Here is a 19,095-nt window from a genome sequence, read left to right on the forward strand (position 1 = left end):
AAGACGCTTGCTCCTTGGAAGAAAAGTTATGACCTATCTAGACAGCATATTAAAAAGCAGAGACATTGCTTTACCAACAAAGGTCCGTCTAGTCAAGGCTATGGTTTTTCCAGTAGTCATGTATGGATGTGAGAGTTGGATTATAAAGAAAGCTGAGCGCTGAAGAATTGATGCTTTTGAACTTGTGGTGTTGGAGAAGACTCTTGAGAGTCCCTTGGACTGCAAGATCAAACCAGTCAATCCTAAAGGAAATCAGTCCTGAATACTCATTGGAAGGACTGATGCTGAAGCTGAAACTCCAATACTTTGGCCACCTGATGCGAAGAACTGACTCATTTAAAAATACCCTGATGCTGGGAAAGATTGAAGACGGGAGGAGAAGGGACGTCAGGGGATGAGATCGTTGGATGGCATCACTGACTCAATGGACATGAGTTTGGGTTAACTCCGGGAGTTGGTGATGGACAGGGAGGCCTGGCATGCTGCAGTCCATGGGGTTACAAGGAGTCAGACACTACTGAGTGACTGAACTGACTGAGGCAGGACTTTTTGTTTCTACCCTGGGGCTTTGGTAACAATAGCTAGATGAGCCATTATTGAAGAGAACATCAGGGCTCCCATAGCTGGGATGTTAAGATCAGTAATTCTTGAACAGTCTGGCATGATAAATGAGATATTTAACACTTTGTAGGGCGGAGAGAAGCTGCCCCAACCAACACCTTACTTCTCCTGGCTGTGACCAGAAGTCCACTTGGGTCCTCAGGCTTGAAAAGAAGCCATGTTGGAACATGGACACACCATCTTGGGCTGATCATCCTCAGGCTTGAAAAGAAGCCATGTTGGAACATGGACACACCATCTTGGGCTGATTACCCTGGGAGTATCTACTAGTTTAGATTCCAAACCAGAAAATCAGTTCACACGGCAAAGTACAGGAGAGACACGCATGTTTTAACAGAAAGTCCAAACAGAATAAAAAAAAAGCCCAGTGTATCTGTCCCCGTGAGAGAAGGGCAGGAGTCTGGTTCAAGGGGGTAGTTTCAAGATCCTCCATGGATGAAGTAGTTAAGAGTTCAGAGTTAGGAGTGCAGTTGTAGACAGTGGGTGGTGGTGCGGCAGGGGAAAGGACCATGGCACCAGGCAGGGAAGCCCCTTCCTCCTGGGGATTTCGGTTAAAGAGAAATGAGCTGCATGCCCAACAAGCTCACCTCCATGTTAAAACCATAAGGAGCTGCCATGGGACTATTTCCTTCTCTAAGTGGTTTTTTGATCTTGGGGAGCACAGAGCATGCATATGTGGGTTAAGAAGGGTCAGCCCTGAGGACTAGAAGGATTCCAAGGTGCAGACTTACATAATTCTATATTCCTATGCCGCTTTAGTAGCTGAGGCCCCTTGGGGTCCCATGTAACAAAAGAGAAGACAAAGTCAGTGTTGTTCGCAGAATCTTTGAATGTTATGTTTACCCTCAGTGCTGGAGGGAATAGGCTATGCACATCTCAAGGGGGTCCCAAAGGGGATGTATTTTGGTCAAGGCTTATATAATTGTGTAAAGAATGATCATGAGTAGATATGAAACAACAAACTTCAGCAGTAACAGGACAGTTATTAGTAGAGTTGGGACGGGAGAAGCAAGACTGTCAATATCCCCTTACCTCTTGTTTTATCTTATTTTCTCCTTGAGAAAATACAGCACCTGCCCATTGGCAAGAAAGTGTTCCAGATGGATTTAGAATTTTCTCAACACTCCAGAATATTTCTTGGATCTTTCCTTGTATCTAACATCTAGAAATCAAAGATGAGTACCAACATTTTCTAAATTTTACATGTCAATCAGATAGAGGAATAGTGCAAATGAAATATTTTAAGACAAAAGAAAGTGTGAATTAACAGTGGGTGATCCTTTATAATAAGTGTGTATATATGTGCTGTCACTTCAGTTATGTCTGACTCTTTGTGACCCTATGGACTGTAGCCCACCAGGCTTCTCTGTCCATGGGATTCTCCAAGCAGGAATACTGAAATGGGTTGCCATACCCCCCTCCAGGGAATCTTCCTAACCCAGGGATCCAACCCGTGTCTCTTATGTCTCCTGTATTGGCAGGCAGGTTCTTTACCACTAGCGCCATTTGTAATAAGTAAAAGAATGCAAATGATTTGTGCTCAATTATTGAGGACGAAAAACTGCTAACACAAAAAGGATTTACTTGAGACCCCTGCTTCTTTAGTAGTCAGCCAAGAATAGGCCCCCCAACTCTAGTTCAAGTCCCTACTTCAACTCTTTACCTCCCTTCCCAGTTTAATTCCCTCACTATAGGACTTCTCTACTGATGAGAAAATCAATCATGGGATGGAGGAAGTGTGGGGATTCCTCTCTAGTCATTAGGGATCTTACCCTACTCCTCAGTGACCAAAATTTTAGATGAGACTTGTCTGGGTCATAACACAGCATCGCAAAACACAGTATTGCATTTCAGAAGCGGGCACAGATGACCAGTGTTCAAGGAGATCTCTTGATTCTAGTGGAAAAGAGTTGTAGAATTCTAAGTAGACTGTGGTTAATAGTCACGTGGTGGCTCTTCTGAAGCACGTACACAGCACTGAGCCAGATCTGCCAGGCCCTCAATAAGACCCCCAGGACCAGAGCACCTACTTTTTGGCTGAAGAAAGGGAATCAGAACCAGTCTTTGAGATTTTAAATATACAACTGAAACATGTCCAAGAGGATGGCTGGGATTCTAATGAAAAACGTTCCAAAGCTTTAAAAGTTTAGGGCTGGGATATGCTCTTCTACTGGGAGACTCCCAGTTGCATTAAACTCAGAGATATACCATTGATTAGATAGGCCCATTCATTGAGGACCTGTACTCTAGAATCATTGTCCCCTCGGGGAAGGCTCCTTGGGATCACATAGGGTCACAGGAATTGGCTGGAGCTATCTGAGTCTCAGGCCTGAGACACTCATCCAAACACGGCCAGAAGCCAGGACCAGCTGGCAAAAGATCAGGAGGCCTCCATGAGCGATAGAGATGTCTCCCCACACTCTTCTTCCTTTCTTCCATCCAACCAATAGGTAGACGCTGGGGAGGCAAATATCCTTCACATTCTCACAATGGAAGCTTGAAGAGAAAAAGTGATGGCAACCCAGTATCAGAGGATGATGACTGAGAGATGGACACAGTGCCCTGAGATCCCGGGGCAGGAGCAGTGAGCCCCATCTGTGTTGGTCGAAGGCAGCAGGCAGAGATCAAGTTGGGTCTCACAGATGAGTAGGAGTTTGCCCGTGTGGACATTGTGTGTCTCAAGCAGAGGGAATGTATAAAGGCTGAGAAGCTGGAATAGAAAGTTTTACTGGAAAAGGTTTATTTACTCCTTCTGCATCTCCCCAACTCCCCACTTCTCGACCCTGTAGGCTTTATGCTGCTGCCCCTCAAAACTACTTGCTTTTCCCCAAACAAAGCATTTCTGGATTTATTCGAGGAGGAGTTGAATATTCTTTCAAATGCTGATTTACCATCTTTCAAGGGATTGCCTGTTCTGATCCTTTGTCTATTTCTGTATTGTTTGCCTTGTTAACATTTACTTGTACCATTTATTTACATATATGGACACTAATCTTTTGCCATTTATTTTTGTGGCAAACATCTTCTCTCAGTCTTTGCTTTTGTCATCCTTATCTTTTGTCATCCAGAATTTTAGACACTTATAATAGTCATAATAATTCTTTTTGTAAAGAACAATCCCTACTTTTTGTATTTGGTTGAGGGAACTCTTCACTACCCCGATGACATAAAAATCTTCTATAATTCACCCAAAGAATTGAAAGTTTTGTTTTTCCTATTAGGTTTTAATACACCTAGGGTTACGTTTGGTATGAGATAGTGATCTGATTGGTTGTTTCCAATTAGAAATCCATTGTCACAGCAATGACATGGAAGGGTTTATTCTCTCTCCACAGTTTGAATCACCTCCTTCACTATGTATTATAGCAAGACCTTACATACATTGAGGTGTGGATGTAGTTTTCCATTTTACTCCATTGGGTCTACTCTTACATATGTGTATGGGGTTGCTATATTTGATAGGGCAGGCTTTCCAACTTGGTTCTTTTTCATTATTACCTTGATTACTTTTATAACTTTAATCTTCATTTCATTTTTGAAGTCAGTTTTTGAGTTTCACAAAACATTTTTTCAGAATTTTTCCTAGGATTGAAGTTATAGGTTAACTTGGAGAACTTCCATATCCTTATGATATGTAATCTTGCAGTGTTTGACCATAATGTATTGTATCACTTCTGTTCAGATCAAACAGACGTATATTTACTGGATGTGGGGCAGAAAAAAATAGACTTTACTCATAAAGGTGGAATACACTTAACCAAAATGAGAATTCCTAGACATATTGAATCACAGGAAAAAAGGCATAAAATTTACTTTGCACAGATTCATCTTAAAGATCTATAAAATAGTCTGAAACAAAAATAACAATAACTTTCTAGAAGTTAAAATTAAGGTAGATGAGCACATAAAAATAAAGGCTATCTGAAACCAGTGGAAAAAGTTTTCAGTACAAAATGTCAGAGTCAAAAAAGCAAACTAACCTCAACAATTATGACGGGCAGAAATGCAGAGCTCAGCTGAAACAGATCCTTAATAAAAGAAAAGAACATTGCGTCTACAGAAGAGTACGTTAAAATAGAAAAAGTTACTATGAAGTCAGTGCAACAGATTGAGTATGAGCACTATGAAAAATACTTATAAGCCGAATTGAAGCAGTAGTAAGTGGTATCAGTGAAACAGAAGTCAACTGTGGGAAATAAGCCCATTTCCAAATCTGAAGTGCTATGATTCCATATGTCTTAGAGAAAGCTTCTCTCTTTTTTCAGTAAAAGGATCCCTTTTTAATGACGAAAGGCTGTATCATTTTTCTTCTTTTAAGTATTAGTATGACTAGTTACATTCAGTTCAGTTCAGTTCAGTCGCTCAGTCGTGTCCGACTCTTTGCGACCCCGTGAATCGCAGCATGCCAGGCCTCCCTGTCCATCACCAACTCCCAGAGTTGACTCAAACTCATGTCCATCCAGTCAGTGATGCCATCCAGCCATCTCATCCTCCGTCGTCCCCTTTTCCTCCTGCCCCCAATCCCTCCCAACATCAGAGTCTTTTCCTATGAGTCAACTCTTTACATGAGGTGGCCAAAGTACTGGATCCTTAAAATTTGAACTATCAATATCTTACTGAAATAAATCACCAATTAACTAATTAGCATTCTTTTGAATTCCTACTGGATTTGTTTTGCTAATATTTTTTTTAGAGACTTTGAATCAGTATTTACCAATGAATTTTGACTCTTTTGAGGAGTGGAATTTGTTTTTCTTTGTCTATTTGGGCATATAGTTTGTGCCAATTTCATTTGAATGAATTGGAATACTATTTCTTCTCTAATCAGAGCAATAAATTGCACAAAAATAACTATTCCCTAAAGCTGTGAAACTAACCTGTGAATCTGGCTGGGCCCAGGAATTTTTTGGCATATGAGTGTATAGAGTAGGGGTGGTAAGGAGTTAGAGGTGGAGTGAAGAGAATTCTTTACCAAAGTTTCTCAGAATTCTAAAATTAAGTCTAAGCATCCTTTCAGGTAATTTCCAAAGTTATGGAAGTTTCAGATGGTGAGCCCTGTTAAAGGATAGATCAACTTTAAAAGAATAGAATATATGACACAAGGTAAAGACAAATGAACACCTGATTAAATCACATCTGCTTTATTTCCCTAGGTCAGGAAGTGTGCTGCACCACTGGAATGAAATCTATTACTTTGTGGAACAGTTGGCTCATAAATTCATCAGGTGAGAAATATGTAGTTCTCGGCCATAAGTAAACCCAGCCTATGTTTGCTATTCTAATTACTGACTAGTTTGGGGGTGCTTTTTGACAAAGGTAGAATCTTAGACCTTGGAAGAGAGACTTGCCTTTGTTTTCATCTTTGCCACATGTTAGACTATTTTGTTTCTTTTTGTTTTGTTTTTAAATAGAATAACTTGACTATGTGTTTTCAAGAGGAACCCAATTTGGTTATAAGATCAACATTTTAACTTTCTTCCTCTCTTGTCAAATAATATCCTTCTAGAAGGATCATTAACATTTTCTTTCACAGTGCATTATGCTGAAGAAACTGGCTCATTCTAGCTGGACCCATGTGCATGGTGTAAGGTCACCTTACACCTTATGGAGTGTAAAGTGACCAATTCATCCCAGTTTGCCCAGAACCTCCTTGGTTTTAGCGTTGAAAGTTTCATACCCTGGGAGCTCTCCTCAATCTTGGGCAAAGCACCATGCTTGTTCAGCCTGGCTATGTGCCCAATGGGATAGAATGCTCTGAGCATTCTTAACCATATGTCCAAGAGAGGACAATGAAATTTTGAACATCGGCATTATAAACGTTGCAGGGGTCTTAGCAGTCCAGTAAATGTAGACTCCACTAGTAAAAGAAAGGAGGTCATTTTACCCTCTTAGGGTGCAGCTGCCAAACAACCCAACTGTGATAGCGTTCACCTGTATGCTAGAATTTAAACCAGTTGTCCAGGTCTTTTGTAAAAGTTGTTCTGGGTGTTGTAAATTTGAAAGCAACTCCACTTCTGCTTGGTGGCCTCTGTTGAGTCTTCCAGCCAATGTGAGTAGCCATATACATCTTCTGTGAGTAAGATTTTTTTTTTAACTCAGGAGACAAGTTGTCCTCTGAGACCAGGGTACTGATAAATGTGTTCCCTGAAAATTCACCTGCTGGTCTCCACGTGTACCCATCTGCCTGACAAGAGGGAGCAGGTTAAGGGGTGTCCTCTCTGTGATGCCAAAAATTGGAAACTAGAGCAAGTAGCGTATAAGCCCAGATGAATGGAGAAGACAGAAGCTGGGAGGAGAAACTTCTGCGTTTTGAGGCAAATACAAACCCAATAGTTGGACAGTTCCAGTTTCCTTTTGTCGTTGACCCATAATGTCCCTTCCTACACTCTCATCCAGGAGTGATATAAGACAAATCTGCCTCCAGACACTTGGGAGTATCTGCTATGTTTCATGGAGAAGGCAATGGCACCCCACTCCAGTACTCTTGCCTGGAGAATCCCATGGACGGAGGAGCCTGGTGGGCTGTAGTCCATGGGGTCGCTAAGAGTCGGATATGACTGAGAGACTTCACTTTGACTTTTAACTTTCATGCATTGGAGAAGGAAATGGCAACCCACTCCAGTATTCTTCCCTAGAGAATCCCAGGGATGGGGGAGCCTGGTGGGCTGCCGTCTATGGGGTCACACAGAGTTGGACATGACTGAAGTGACTTAGCAGCAGCAGCAGCAGCAGCAGCAGCTATGTTTCTATTTGCTCTGATGATTTTCTGTTTCCTCTAAAGCAAAGGAGTCTCCTGAAAAAAGATTTGAAGTTAGACAGATGTGGAGTTGCATCCAAGCTCCACTGGGCAACCAAAGCAACTGACTCACCTTGGTTGAACCTCAGTCTACATGTGAAAATTATAAGAGAAAATGTGCTCAAAGCAACAAACCCAGCACCTGACTTAGAGTGGGCACTCCACACTTCTCTTCCCCAGTTCCTTCAGCACCTCCAGACACTTTGCTATTTTAGATTCAAAGAAATTAGAGGTAGGGATTGAGGAAACTAAGAGACCATTTAATCCAGTTCTGTTTGTTTTATAGACAAAGAAACTAAGAACCAGAGTAGTTGATATGGCTTAACCCAGACCACGAGGCACTTTCCTGGTTGGTTGGTTTGGTTTGGTTTTTTTGGCTGTGCCATGAGGCATGTGAGATCTTTGTTCCCCAACCAGGGATCGAACTGATGTGGAGGCATGGACTCTTAACCACTGGACCACCAGGGAGTTTCCACCTTCCTTTCATTGTCTCCTCTGGTCCTCTTTGGCTATGGACCCCCCTCAAAATGTGGCACCAGGACACGACTGCCACGCAGACTCCAAAAGGAGGAACTGTCTTTTGTTGACTGCTGCAGTCCCAGGGCCTCCAATAGTGCCCAACATACAGTACATGCTCATTCAATACCATAACTTTTCACCATATTCTTTAAACCCTCATACTATACCTCATACCCATCACTCTTGGCAAAGAACTTCACCTGCTGTTTCACCGAAAGCCCAGAGAATAGCAGGCAAGGGATTGCCTCTTATTCTAATCCTCCTCTTAAAAGATATATTCATGCCTTCCCATTGCCTCTGAGATTCAAGTATCCCCTTTATTTAATGCCAGTCTTTTCGCATTAGTCCATTTTATCCCATTGTCTCCAATATTCCCCCAGGTCTTTGTTTCTTTTTGTATTTTTCTCTACCTTTCCTCTGGCTCCATTTCCATTGCCAATAGATAAAATCTCATTTTAAAAAAATGAATTTCCTGGTCCTGTCTTCCAATAGATGCTACCTTAATTCTTTCCCAGTTGCTCTCTAAAATATCCTTAAAGACTGGCTCCATCCTTACTTCTCATTCATTCCTTAACCCATTCCCGTCTGCCTTTATCCCCACCCTTACATCTGCTTACTCTCACCACGTCCCAAAGTGATGCTCCATAGGAAAAACCCATTGAGAGCCATGCAGTGCTTGCTCTGCTGGTTAGAGACACTTCACTGGATTCAGATTTATCTCTCCTTGAAATCCTCTCCTTCACTGCCTTCTGGCTCACCTTTCATCCACTGACCAGAGCCAGGCCTTTAAATGTTGGTGTTGGTTCTAGGTTTGGCCTCTTCCCATCTCCCTGCTGACACTCTGAACAATTTTACTCACATTAGTATGCTGAGAATTCCCAAATTATGTCTTCAGCCCAGACTCATATACCAGTTACTGTTTGGAGACCTACATTTCCCACATTTCAAATTTGTTCTTTCCAGAGCTTAATAATTCTCTATAAGGTAGGCAGTATAACATGGTGGTGAAGAACCCAAGTTCTGGAATCAGAATGCTTGGTTTGAAGCCCAAAGTTCACCACTTTCCCACTGTGTGACCTTGGGAAAATTATTTTATCTTTCAGAGTCTCAATTTCCTTTTGTGGAAAATAGAATTGGTAATAGTAATGATCTCATAAAGTTGTTACAAGTTTAATGAGATAATACATGGGAATCACTTACAATAGTGCCTGACACATAGTAAGCACATGATTGGACTGGCGATTATTATATTATTATAAAAATTATTATTGTTATTATTATTATTTGTGATGTAATGTCCTCAGCACTGGTGAAGTAGTAACAGGCAGCCTGATGCCATGGACAGAGAGCCCAGGTCTTTCTCAAGAGGCCAATTTCAACTCACCAGGTATTGCTTGGGCTCCTACTATGTATTACAGACCACACTAAGGGTTTCCAAAGATGCATTGGACATAAGGTAATGGATGTAAACTTTATCTTGGAGGCAATAGAAGCCACTGGAGGTTTGATAGAGATGACAAGATGAGTGACAAGATCTGATTTATATTTTAGGAAGATAATTCTGGAGGCAGTGTGAGGAATGAATTGGAGCAAGGAATGATGATCAGCTGGGTCACCAACTAGGAAACAATTACTATTGTCAGGAAAAGGGGAACAGGTTTGGGGAAACATTTTAGGAAGTGGGACCTATAAGATCTGTGGCCGGGTCAGATGTGAGAAATTATTGCATCGTGAAGAAATAGGTTGATAGTATGAAACCAGCTGGCTACCTAGAGAGAGCCCCAAAGGGTGGCATTCCAGTGGTGGATCCATGGAAGTGTGACAGCCCATCTTGCAGACAAAAAGTTATGTTTGTCCTGACCTGAGGGTTATTCTATCTTTCAGAGTGTGGATTTTACATTGATAAAGTTCCCAATCACTGCCCTGTAAACACCATGCTGATGCAGTCATTAATCATAAGAAGTTCTAACTACCAAGTAGAATAGTTATTCTTGTGGCCTATCCGCACATGCTCTGCTTACAAGGTAACCTCCTTAGAAAGCCAAATAGAGGTGACAAATTGATTGTGATCCTACTTTGCAAGTAAAATAAACTGTATAATATTGATGACTAATGGCATAAAGCTGCCACTGCCTAAGACACTCCATTCATTATAGGATACACAAGACTCTAGCCGAGACACCCACGAATTTTGTTTTCTGTTGGGATCCTGAATTGTATAGACCGCATGCAAACCAGTCTTCTAGCGACACACTTCAGACATAGTAGAGGAAAGTGATGAGCTTTAGCTTTCTTACTTGTAATCCACAGTCATTGAGTGATGGTGTCAAATCAGAAGCAGCTTCCAGGAAGACAAAGAGAGTCTTCTCTTTGATCCACAGCTTCAGGTTTTCTGGTGGCTGAATACTTGCAACACCAGCTGCAGAAGTGCCCTTTGGGTTGTAGGTTGGCAGCTCTGGCAGTCATAATAAGAAGGGAAAAAGGAGGGGGAAGCCTAGAAGGGAATGGCATTCCACTGTGTCTCTTTCTGCCCTAATAGAACTGCTTTTCCTTCCAGCCCACAGCTAAGAATGTCCTTTATTGTCTTCTCTACTCAAGGAACAACCCTAATGAAACTCACAGAAGACAGGTAAGGATGCTCCCCATCCCTGTCATTATAAAACCCATCTTTTATTGAGTAGTCCTGATATCTGTGCCCTCCTGCCAGCCTTGACCTGTTATTTTAATCAAATAGTTCTCTTTTCACTTATGCCTTGAACTTTGCACATTGACCCATCTGCTAATTTACTCTGCAATGACTTTGATAGAATTTCCTGCTGTTGGTGGAACTTTATAAATGACTGAATCACATTAAGGTAAATCTTACCTTGCTGACTCAGTCTGCTGACGTGGAGCAAAATGTTAGCAAACCAAATTCTTAGGGGACTATATTTTCTTTTATTTAAATTAGATTTATTTTGTGGATTGAGCACTGTGAGAGCAGTAAGAACTTGAAATATTATCATCCATAATTATAAAGGCAGGAAATAGAAAGGGAAGGCTTACAGTACCACAGGATAAAAGACAATTTGAATCAGGTGTGGAAAAATGTTGTCGACATAAAAGGATTATTTAGACCTAGCGTAATACAAACATTGTTTGGGGTTTTACCACTTGTAGGTGAAAACTAGCAGTAACAGAGACATGCCATTTATTCATAGCTATGGCACCCTACTCCAGTACTCTTGCCTGGAAAATCCCATGGACGGAGGAGCCTGGTAGGCTGCAGTCCATGGGGTCGCTAAGAGTTGGACACGACTGAAGTGACTTAGCAGTAGCAGGGTGGCATATAGGAGATGACACTTTTCCTGAGTTAATGATTCTTTGTCTACATTTTAAAAAGGGGTATGGTCCACATGAGACGGTCCCCAGGGTGGGGCACTCTTGGGATTACTGACTGACTTATGTGAACAGGATGGAGAAAGGGAGGAAGAGCAAGTACAGGGAGGGTAAAGGACTTTATTCTGTACCACTCTTCTAGAAATGGGAGTAGACTAACAGGATGGAGTAAGGTTTCCTGGAATTTGCACTCACACAGCACGTCTGATCTAGTCCTTGTTTTTCTCCATGTCTTTGCTTCCCATCTGTAACAAAAAGGGTCCTCCGTACCACATGGAAGTTTCCAAGTCCTGTTACACCTTTAGCAGTGTCTATATATGCACTCATGCCATATGAGACGCACTGAAACCCCATTTTCAAAACAGAGGTTTCTTATTCCTTATGACAGAAGGGGAAACTGAGCCTTATCTTGTTCCTAAGAAAAGAGCAGAACCCACTGTAGATGCAGGCTACACATCCTTTCTGCTCCGCCTGCTGGTAATCAGAGACTCACGACACCCAAGAAGCTTGTGTGACTTCCCTTCAGGATTGGACAAGGATTTTAAGAAACTCTGAGACGGTGTCTCTATCCTGTGGACCACATGCAAGACTCCTAATCTCTCTCAGTCTTTATATATGATAGTATCTCAGTCTTAGTTTTCAAAGATGTCTTTCCTTTAGAGAAAACTCCTCTCTTAGCCATTCCTCACATCCTCCTGCAACCCAAGGCTGCCTAATGCTGCGTTACGCTGATTCCGCTCACTCCATGCCTGAGAGTTTGGCAAGAGACCAAGTTCACACATCCCTTGTGGATATTTTGTGTGCTACTGCTCATGGCCTCTGGGAAGTTGGAGAGGTCGAGGAAGGTCACAGATTTATAAACACTATTAGAACGCTGAGGCTTTCAGACCCATTTTGGTTATGCTAGTTCAAATTAGTCATCTGAATCCTACTTTGAATCTGGTTTTTTGTGCCTTTACTACTCTTAGTATCTCATGCCAAGAAGAGTGGGATTAGAATCTCTACTTTTCTGGAAGCAGCATTTAATATTTAAAGGATGAAGATACATCAAATAACAGCCAGAAATACCTTGCTAAAGGCTGAATGATTTGGGATTAGCATATACAAACTATTATATAGAAAATGGATAAACAACAAGGTCCTACTGTATAGCACAGGGAACCATTTTCAATATCCTGTGATAAACCATAATGGAAAAGAATATGAAAAGAATGTATATAAGTGAATCACTTTGCTGTCCAGGAGAAATGAAGACAACATTATAAATCAAACAAAGACTGAATGAGTTTTATATGGTGACCTCTTGGCCTAAACTACGGATCAGCTGGTAAAGCATGGCAATGTTTCACTGACCCATCCCCAACCTTGTCAGCCTGTGGAGAGATGTGGGCAAGCCAGAAAGTATTTAAAATACTTCCTCATGAGATTGGTGTAACGAATTAGGCTTTAGAGCTCCCAAACTGATAGTTTCTGAAATATATAACTTTCAGTGGTTTAGTTTCTATCTTTTGAAATATAATAAATATTTATATTTATTATGACGATCAATTATCTCATTCGATCTTCATAATATCCCTGCATGACAGGGAAAGATGCATTATTAGACCTGTATAATAATGTGGAAACTTACAGAATTTTTAAAAACTTGCTGAAAAACAAGACATGAATTAGCAGAGATTCTCATTTCAACAAGAGCAAAAGATTTGAGGCATATTAAAAGAAATAATATCAAAGGTACATTTGAAACCAATTCTTGGCATCAGATCCACACAGGGAAACCAGGGGAAGGTTGGAGTAATACAATGAAAAATAATTATGTAAAGTATCATTTTTCACTGACTAAAGATTTTTTTTTTCTCTTTACCTTTAGTTCTCAGCAGTTTGATTATGATATGTCTGCCATGGCTGGTTTTTTTCTCTCTTTTTTTGCTTGTTTTTTGAGTTTTTCCTATTTGCTGAACTCCTTGAATTGAGAAATGTATGACTTTGATCAAACTGGGTGTCTCTGTAGCCGTTATTTTTCAAATAGTTTTTTCTGCACTGGTCGTTTTCCCCTCTCCTTCTGGGATCTCAGTGACATACATGTTAAACCTCTTGGGTGTTATTCCACATGTCCCTGAAGTTCTGTACAATTGTTTTTTGCAATTTTCTTTCTGTTCTTTATACTAGATTGTTTCTGTCATTCTATCTTCATATTGACTTTCCTCTGACATCTCCATGCTGCTGCTTAGCTCATCTACTGAACTTCTTATTACAGATACTGTACTTTTTCAATCCTAAAATACCCATTTGGTTCTTTTAAATTTCTGTCTTTCCTTTTATTTTAGGTGTGTTTACCTTTACCTCATGGATTATATTGTTGTTATAGTTATATAACTATAATACTATAACTATAAAAATAGTTATTTTAACTCCTATTATATAATAACTATTATATTATAACATAATTCCAGTAGCTCAGGATTGGCTTCTTGTCTTCTCTCTCAAGACTTGGTCACATTTTCCAGGTGATTTGTATGTCAAACAATTTTAGTTTATATTATAAACGTTTTTAATATTAGATTGTTAAGACTGAGTCATATTCAAATCCTATAGAGAATGCTGATTTGTTTGTTTGCTTTAGTTGGCAGTCGCCATGGCGAAGTTCAGATCACAAGTTCTATCTCTTCTGTAGGTGGTGGTTTTTATTTTGGTTCAGTTTTCAGTTTTTGCTAAGTTGCTTTGGGTCTCTCCTGCACATGTGCAGTTCAGAGATGAGCCCGGGACATACACAGCTTCATACACAGTTAGAAGGATCCCCTCTTCCAGCTCTGTCCTCTCTAGGATTCCCCACATGCTAATTTTCTCAGTGAGGGCCCCCCTTTCCAATCTTCCAGCAAGAAAAATAGGGTTCCTCGTGGAGTTTTGGTCACCACATTGCTGGGTGCAGTTCTGTACTGAGGCCACCCTTGGGACAAAGCCAGGAGTAATAAAAGAGAATAGAAACAGGATTTCCTCCACATTCTTTGGACCACAGGGACCTCTTTTCCCAGAGGCCAAAAGTATGGGGACTTGCTTAGCTTTTCAGGTGACGTCCCAGGCTACTGCCATGTGACTGAGACCACCCTCAGATTAAAGCTATGAAGGAAATGAAAAAAAAAATGGAATTCATTCCTGTATGGGTTATTTCTCTAGGTTTTAACTCTTCAACTCACCTGAATTTTTTGCTTTTCAGAGTTTTACTGTGTTTGCTTTCTTCATTTGTCCAGACATTTTTACAGTCAACAGAAGAGACAGCAAATTTAACTCCATCTTACCTGCTGCTGCTTCAGTACTACAGATAAGATAAGAACACTGAGATTCAGAGAGTTTAGACAGCTTGTTCAGGTCAAAGAACGAAAATGGCAGAACTGGCATTCTGGTTCTGGATTCTGGATTCTGTACAGTCATGTGCTTTGCATTCTATCATGTTGCTCTTTCAAGATTGCTTGGCATCATCAGTTTGAAAAATAATTGACAATGTGTAGCAAGGTTTTTTTAGGTTTCTTCATTAACTTATTAATTTAAGTTAATTTAAGTGTTAACTTAGCTGATGTTAATTTAAGTGTTATTACAATTACTTTAGTGTTAACTATTGCACGTGAGTCCCTAAAAACTCCCTGGATGGTCTTTCTCCTAATCTTAATAGAAAAATGCTTCAAATGCTTCGTCATTTGAAATGAGACCATGTCAAGGAAGTCCAACTCTTCCTATGGAAGAAACTAGAAATAGATACTCAATTTAATTAAATGCATTTTTGGTATCTATTGAGATCATATTTTTTCTTTGACCTAACTAATACAGTGAAATGCATTGAAAAGATATTTTACTATTGGGTCAGATGCATTTCTGGTTACACTTGGTTGTGATATTTGATTATTTTAAAGTAGAGCTGAATTCTGTTTTCTGTATTTTATTCAGAAACTTAAAATCAGCATTCATCATTATGATTGGGCTACTGTTTTCCTTTATTTGACTACCTTTAGTTACAGTACTTTTTAATGATTTTTTTACATTATTACTTCTAGAATTAACCTGATATAGGTATGAGGTCCATCATTTTTCTCCAGGTGTTTCGGTGGTTTTTCTAAAATCATTTAGATGCTGGGTAAACCTTTACTACTGATTTAAAAGTTTAAACTTTCTCATAGGCTTGGGCTCTTTGCTGGTTTTCTGTTCTGATGTACTGCATTTGTCTGTTCTTATGCTAGTACCTCATTATTTTAATTCGTTTTAACATGTGAAAGAGAAGTCCTTCCTCACCTCTATTCCTGGGTGAAAATCTCCTGGTCTTTAAGTGACTGGGTTTATTTTTCCCTACCATGTGCACTTCAAGTCATTATTTAAATTATTAAATATTCCAAAATATACCTGAGTTTTTGCTTGAACTGTATGAAAAGTACAGAATAATCTGAACAAAATAGCATTACATTATTACTGTATCGATTTCCTTACTTGAGGATATATCACTTCTCTTTTATGTCCCCCCATAAGGTTTTGATATTTTCTTCAAATCAGTCTCATGCAGTATTCATTAGGTTTCTTCTTCAGTCCGTCAGTTCAGTCGCTCAGTCATGTCCGACTCTTTGCGACCCCATGCATCGCAGCACGCCAGGCCTCCCTGTCCATCACCAGCTCCCAGAGTTCACTCAGACTCATGTCCATCGAGTCAGTGATGCCATCCAGCCATCTCATCCTCTGTCGTCCCCTTCTCCTCCTGCCCCCAATCCCTCCCAGCATCAGAGTCTTTTCCAATGAGTCAACTCTTCACATGAGGTGGCCAAAGTACTGGAGTTTCAGCTTTAGCATCATTCCTTCCAAAGAAATCCCAGATCCCAAGCTATAGATTAATTGCTTTATAGTGAACAAGTTTAGAAAATACAAGAGAAAAATTCATTCACGACGGAAGCAAAAATTTAAAATGTCTACATTTCTTTTTTGTTGTATTTTCTAAACTGTTGTTCACTATAAAACAATTAATCTATAGCTTGGGATCCATGGGCTTTTACTGAACTCCATAAAATTATTTTTTAAAATTTGCAAGTCAAGAAGATTATAATTTGCAGCAAAACAGGCCGATGCCTCCCAAACAGTTAAGGAATACTGGCCTGGGGGAAATCATTGCTTTGTAGATTTATTTCTTATCTAAACATTTTAAAGAACCATTTTATTAATTCGAGTATTTTTCTACTTTTGGAGTATTTTTCTAGCAAGATGGTTACATTATTTGCAATTAATGATAACATCTGTCCTCTTTTCTAATATTTATAGCTGTTATGCCTCTTGAGTATCGTGGGTTGTTTGTTTTTTGATATCGAGTTGTATGAGCTATTTGTATATTTTGCATGTTAACCATTGTCAATCACATCATTTCTTTTCCATTTTATTCATATCCATCATATATTTTTATTGTGATAAAATGTACATCCATAAAGCTTAACATTTTAAACATTTTTAAGCATACAATGTGGTGGCAGTAAGTTGTGCAACCATCACCACTATCCAAGTCCAGAACTTTTTCATCATCCTAAACTGAGACTCTCCCCAGTCCCTGGTAACCTCTGTTCTACCATCTATCTCCCTGGATTTGTCTGTTTTAGGTACTTCATATAAGTGGAATCATTTAATTTGTGTTCTTTTGTGTTTGGCTTATTTCACTTAACATGTCTTCAAGGTCCATCCATATTGTAGCATGCATCAGGATTTCATTCATTTTTAAGGCCAGAATAATATTGCTTTGTATATTATATATATATATAATGCATTTTGTTTATCCATTTATTTGTCAATGGACATTTGAGTTGTTTCCATCTTTTGGCTGTTGTGAATAATGCTGCTATGAATATTAGCATGTAAATATCTGTTCAAGTCCCTGCGTTCAGTTCTTTGGGGGCATACATTAGAAGTAGAGCTGCTGGATTATATAGTAATTCTGTGTTTAAGTTTTTGAGGAAACGGCATAGTGTTTTGTGTTTTCCACAGTGGCCTCACCATTTCACATTCTTACCAACAATGCAGAGAGATTCCAATTTCTTCACAGCCTTATTGATCATTTTCTGATTTTTTTAAAAAATTGAGATAACTTTGGTTTATAATATTATGTAAGTTTTATTTGTACAATATATTTCTACTTCAGTGTACACTACAACATGGACACCACTAAAAATTTCGTTTCCATTCGTCACCATTGTCGATCCTCCTTAGCCATTTCACATTCACTTACAAGACCTTTCCCTCTGACAGCTGCTGTGTTCTTTGAATCTACATGTTTGTTTTTGGTTGGTTTGGTGTATTCACTTATATTTGTTTGTTTGCTTGCCTTTTATATTCCACATATGAGTGAAATCATACAGTACTTATTTTTCTTTCTCCATCTGGTTTATTTCATTTAGCGTAACATCCCCTAGGTCCATCCATGCTGTTGCAAATGGCAGGGCGTTTTATGCACTTATCTTTTCATGACTGAGTAGTATTCTATTGTGTATTCCTCGCCATACATACAGACACACACATATACACACATATTCTTATCTGTTCATATTCTTTATTCATGTTGTGTTCATCCATTGACAGTCACTTAGGTTGTTTCTATACCTTGGCTATTGTAAATAATGCTAATATTGTGATGAATATAGGGGCACATATGTCTTTTCTTATTAGTGTTTTCATATTCTTTGGATAAATACCCAGAAGTCAAGTAGCTGATAGTTCTATTCTTAAGTTTTTAAGGAAAACCCATACTGTTTTCCATTAGTAGCTGTACCAATTTACATTCCCATCAACAGTGTTTGAGAATTCCCTTTTCTCCACATCCTTTCCAGCACTCTTTATTTCTTGCCATTTTGTTAATAGCCATTGAACAGGCTTGGGGTGATATTTCATTTTGGTTTTAATTTGCAATTCCCTGATAATTAGTGATGTTGAACGTCTCTTTGTGTGCCTGTTGACTACCTGTATGCCTTTGGAAAAATATCAATTCAGGTCCTCTACTCATTTTTAAATTGGGTTGTTTTGTTGTTGCTGAGTTGTATGAGTTCTTTGTATTTAGATATTAATCTCATATCAGATATGAAGCTTTTTAGTTTGATGTAGTCTGGTTTGCTGATTTTTTATTTCCTTTGCCTGAGGGTATATGCTCAGAAAGATATTGTTAAGACCGAAGGCAAAGAGTCTACTACCTGTGTTTTCTTCTTGGAGTTTTATGGTTTCAGGTCTTACATTCATTTTTAATCCATTTAATCTGGTGAGTTTTTTTTTCTTTTGTAATAGCCATCCCAATGGCTATGAAATGGTATCTCATTGTAGTTTTTATTTGTTAATCCTTAATGATGATGAATGTTGAGCATTTTTTCATTTGTTTATTGGCATATTCATATATCTTCTTTAGAGAAATGTCCGTTCAAGTCTTTTGCCCATTTTTTAATTGGGTTGTTTTTTATTGTTGTCATTGAATTCTAAGAGTTCTTTACGTTTTCTGGATATCAAGCCTTAATTAAATACATGACTTACATACAAATATTTTCTCCCATTCTGTGAGTTATCTTTTCACTGTGTTGATAGTGTCTTTTAACACATAAAATTATCTAATTTTGATTAATCCAATTTATCTTTTTTTTTTGGCTGCTTTGTGCTTTTGGTTTTACATTTCAAGAAATCATTGCCAAATCCAAGGTCTTATAAAGCTTTCCCCTTTGTTTTTTCTAAGAGTCTTATAGTTTTAGCTCTTACATTTAGGTCTTTGATCCATTTTGAGTTAATTTTTG

At 39.2% G+C, this 19,095-nt stretch overlaps 1 protein-coding gene across 1 annotated transcript in view; it reads left to right on the forward strand.

Annotated features, from left to right (window-relative positions):
- The window catches only part of ANTXR1 (ANTXR cell adhesion molecule 1), a 261,100-nt gene that overhangs the window by 24,704 nt on the left and 217,301 nt on the right, over positions 1–19,095 (forward strand). The window contains exons 2-3 of the mRNA XM_052648002.1: positions 5,775–5,846; positions 10,494–10,565. Coding sequence (XP_052503962.1) covers positions 5,775–5,846; positions 10,494–10,565 — 144 coding nt within the window. The remainder of the gene's footprint in view (positions 1–5,774; positions 5,847–10,493; positions 10,566–19,095) is intronic.

The sequence above is a fragment of the Budorcas taxicolor genome, chromosome 11 (genome assembly GCF_023091745.1).
Source record: "Budorcas taxicolor isolate Tak-1 chromosome 11, Takin1.1, whole genome shotgun sequence".
NCBI classification, from domain to species: Eukaryota; Metazoa; Chordata; class Mammalia; order Artiodactyla; family Bovidae; genus Budorcas; species Budorcas taxicolor.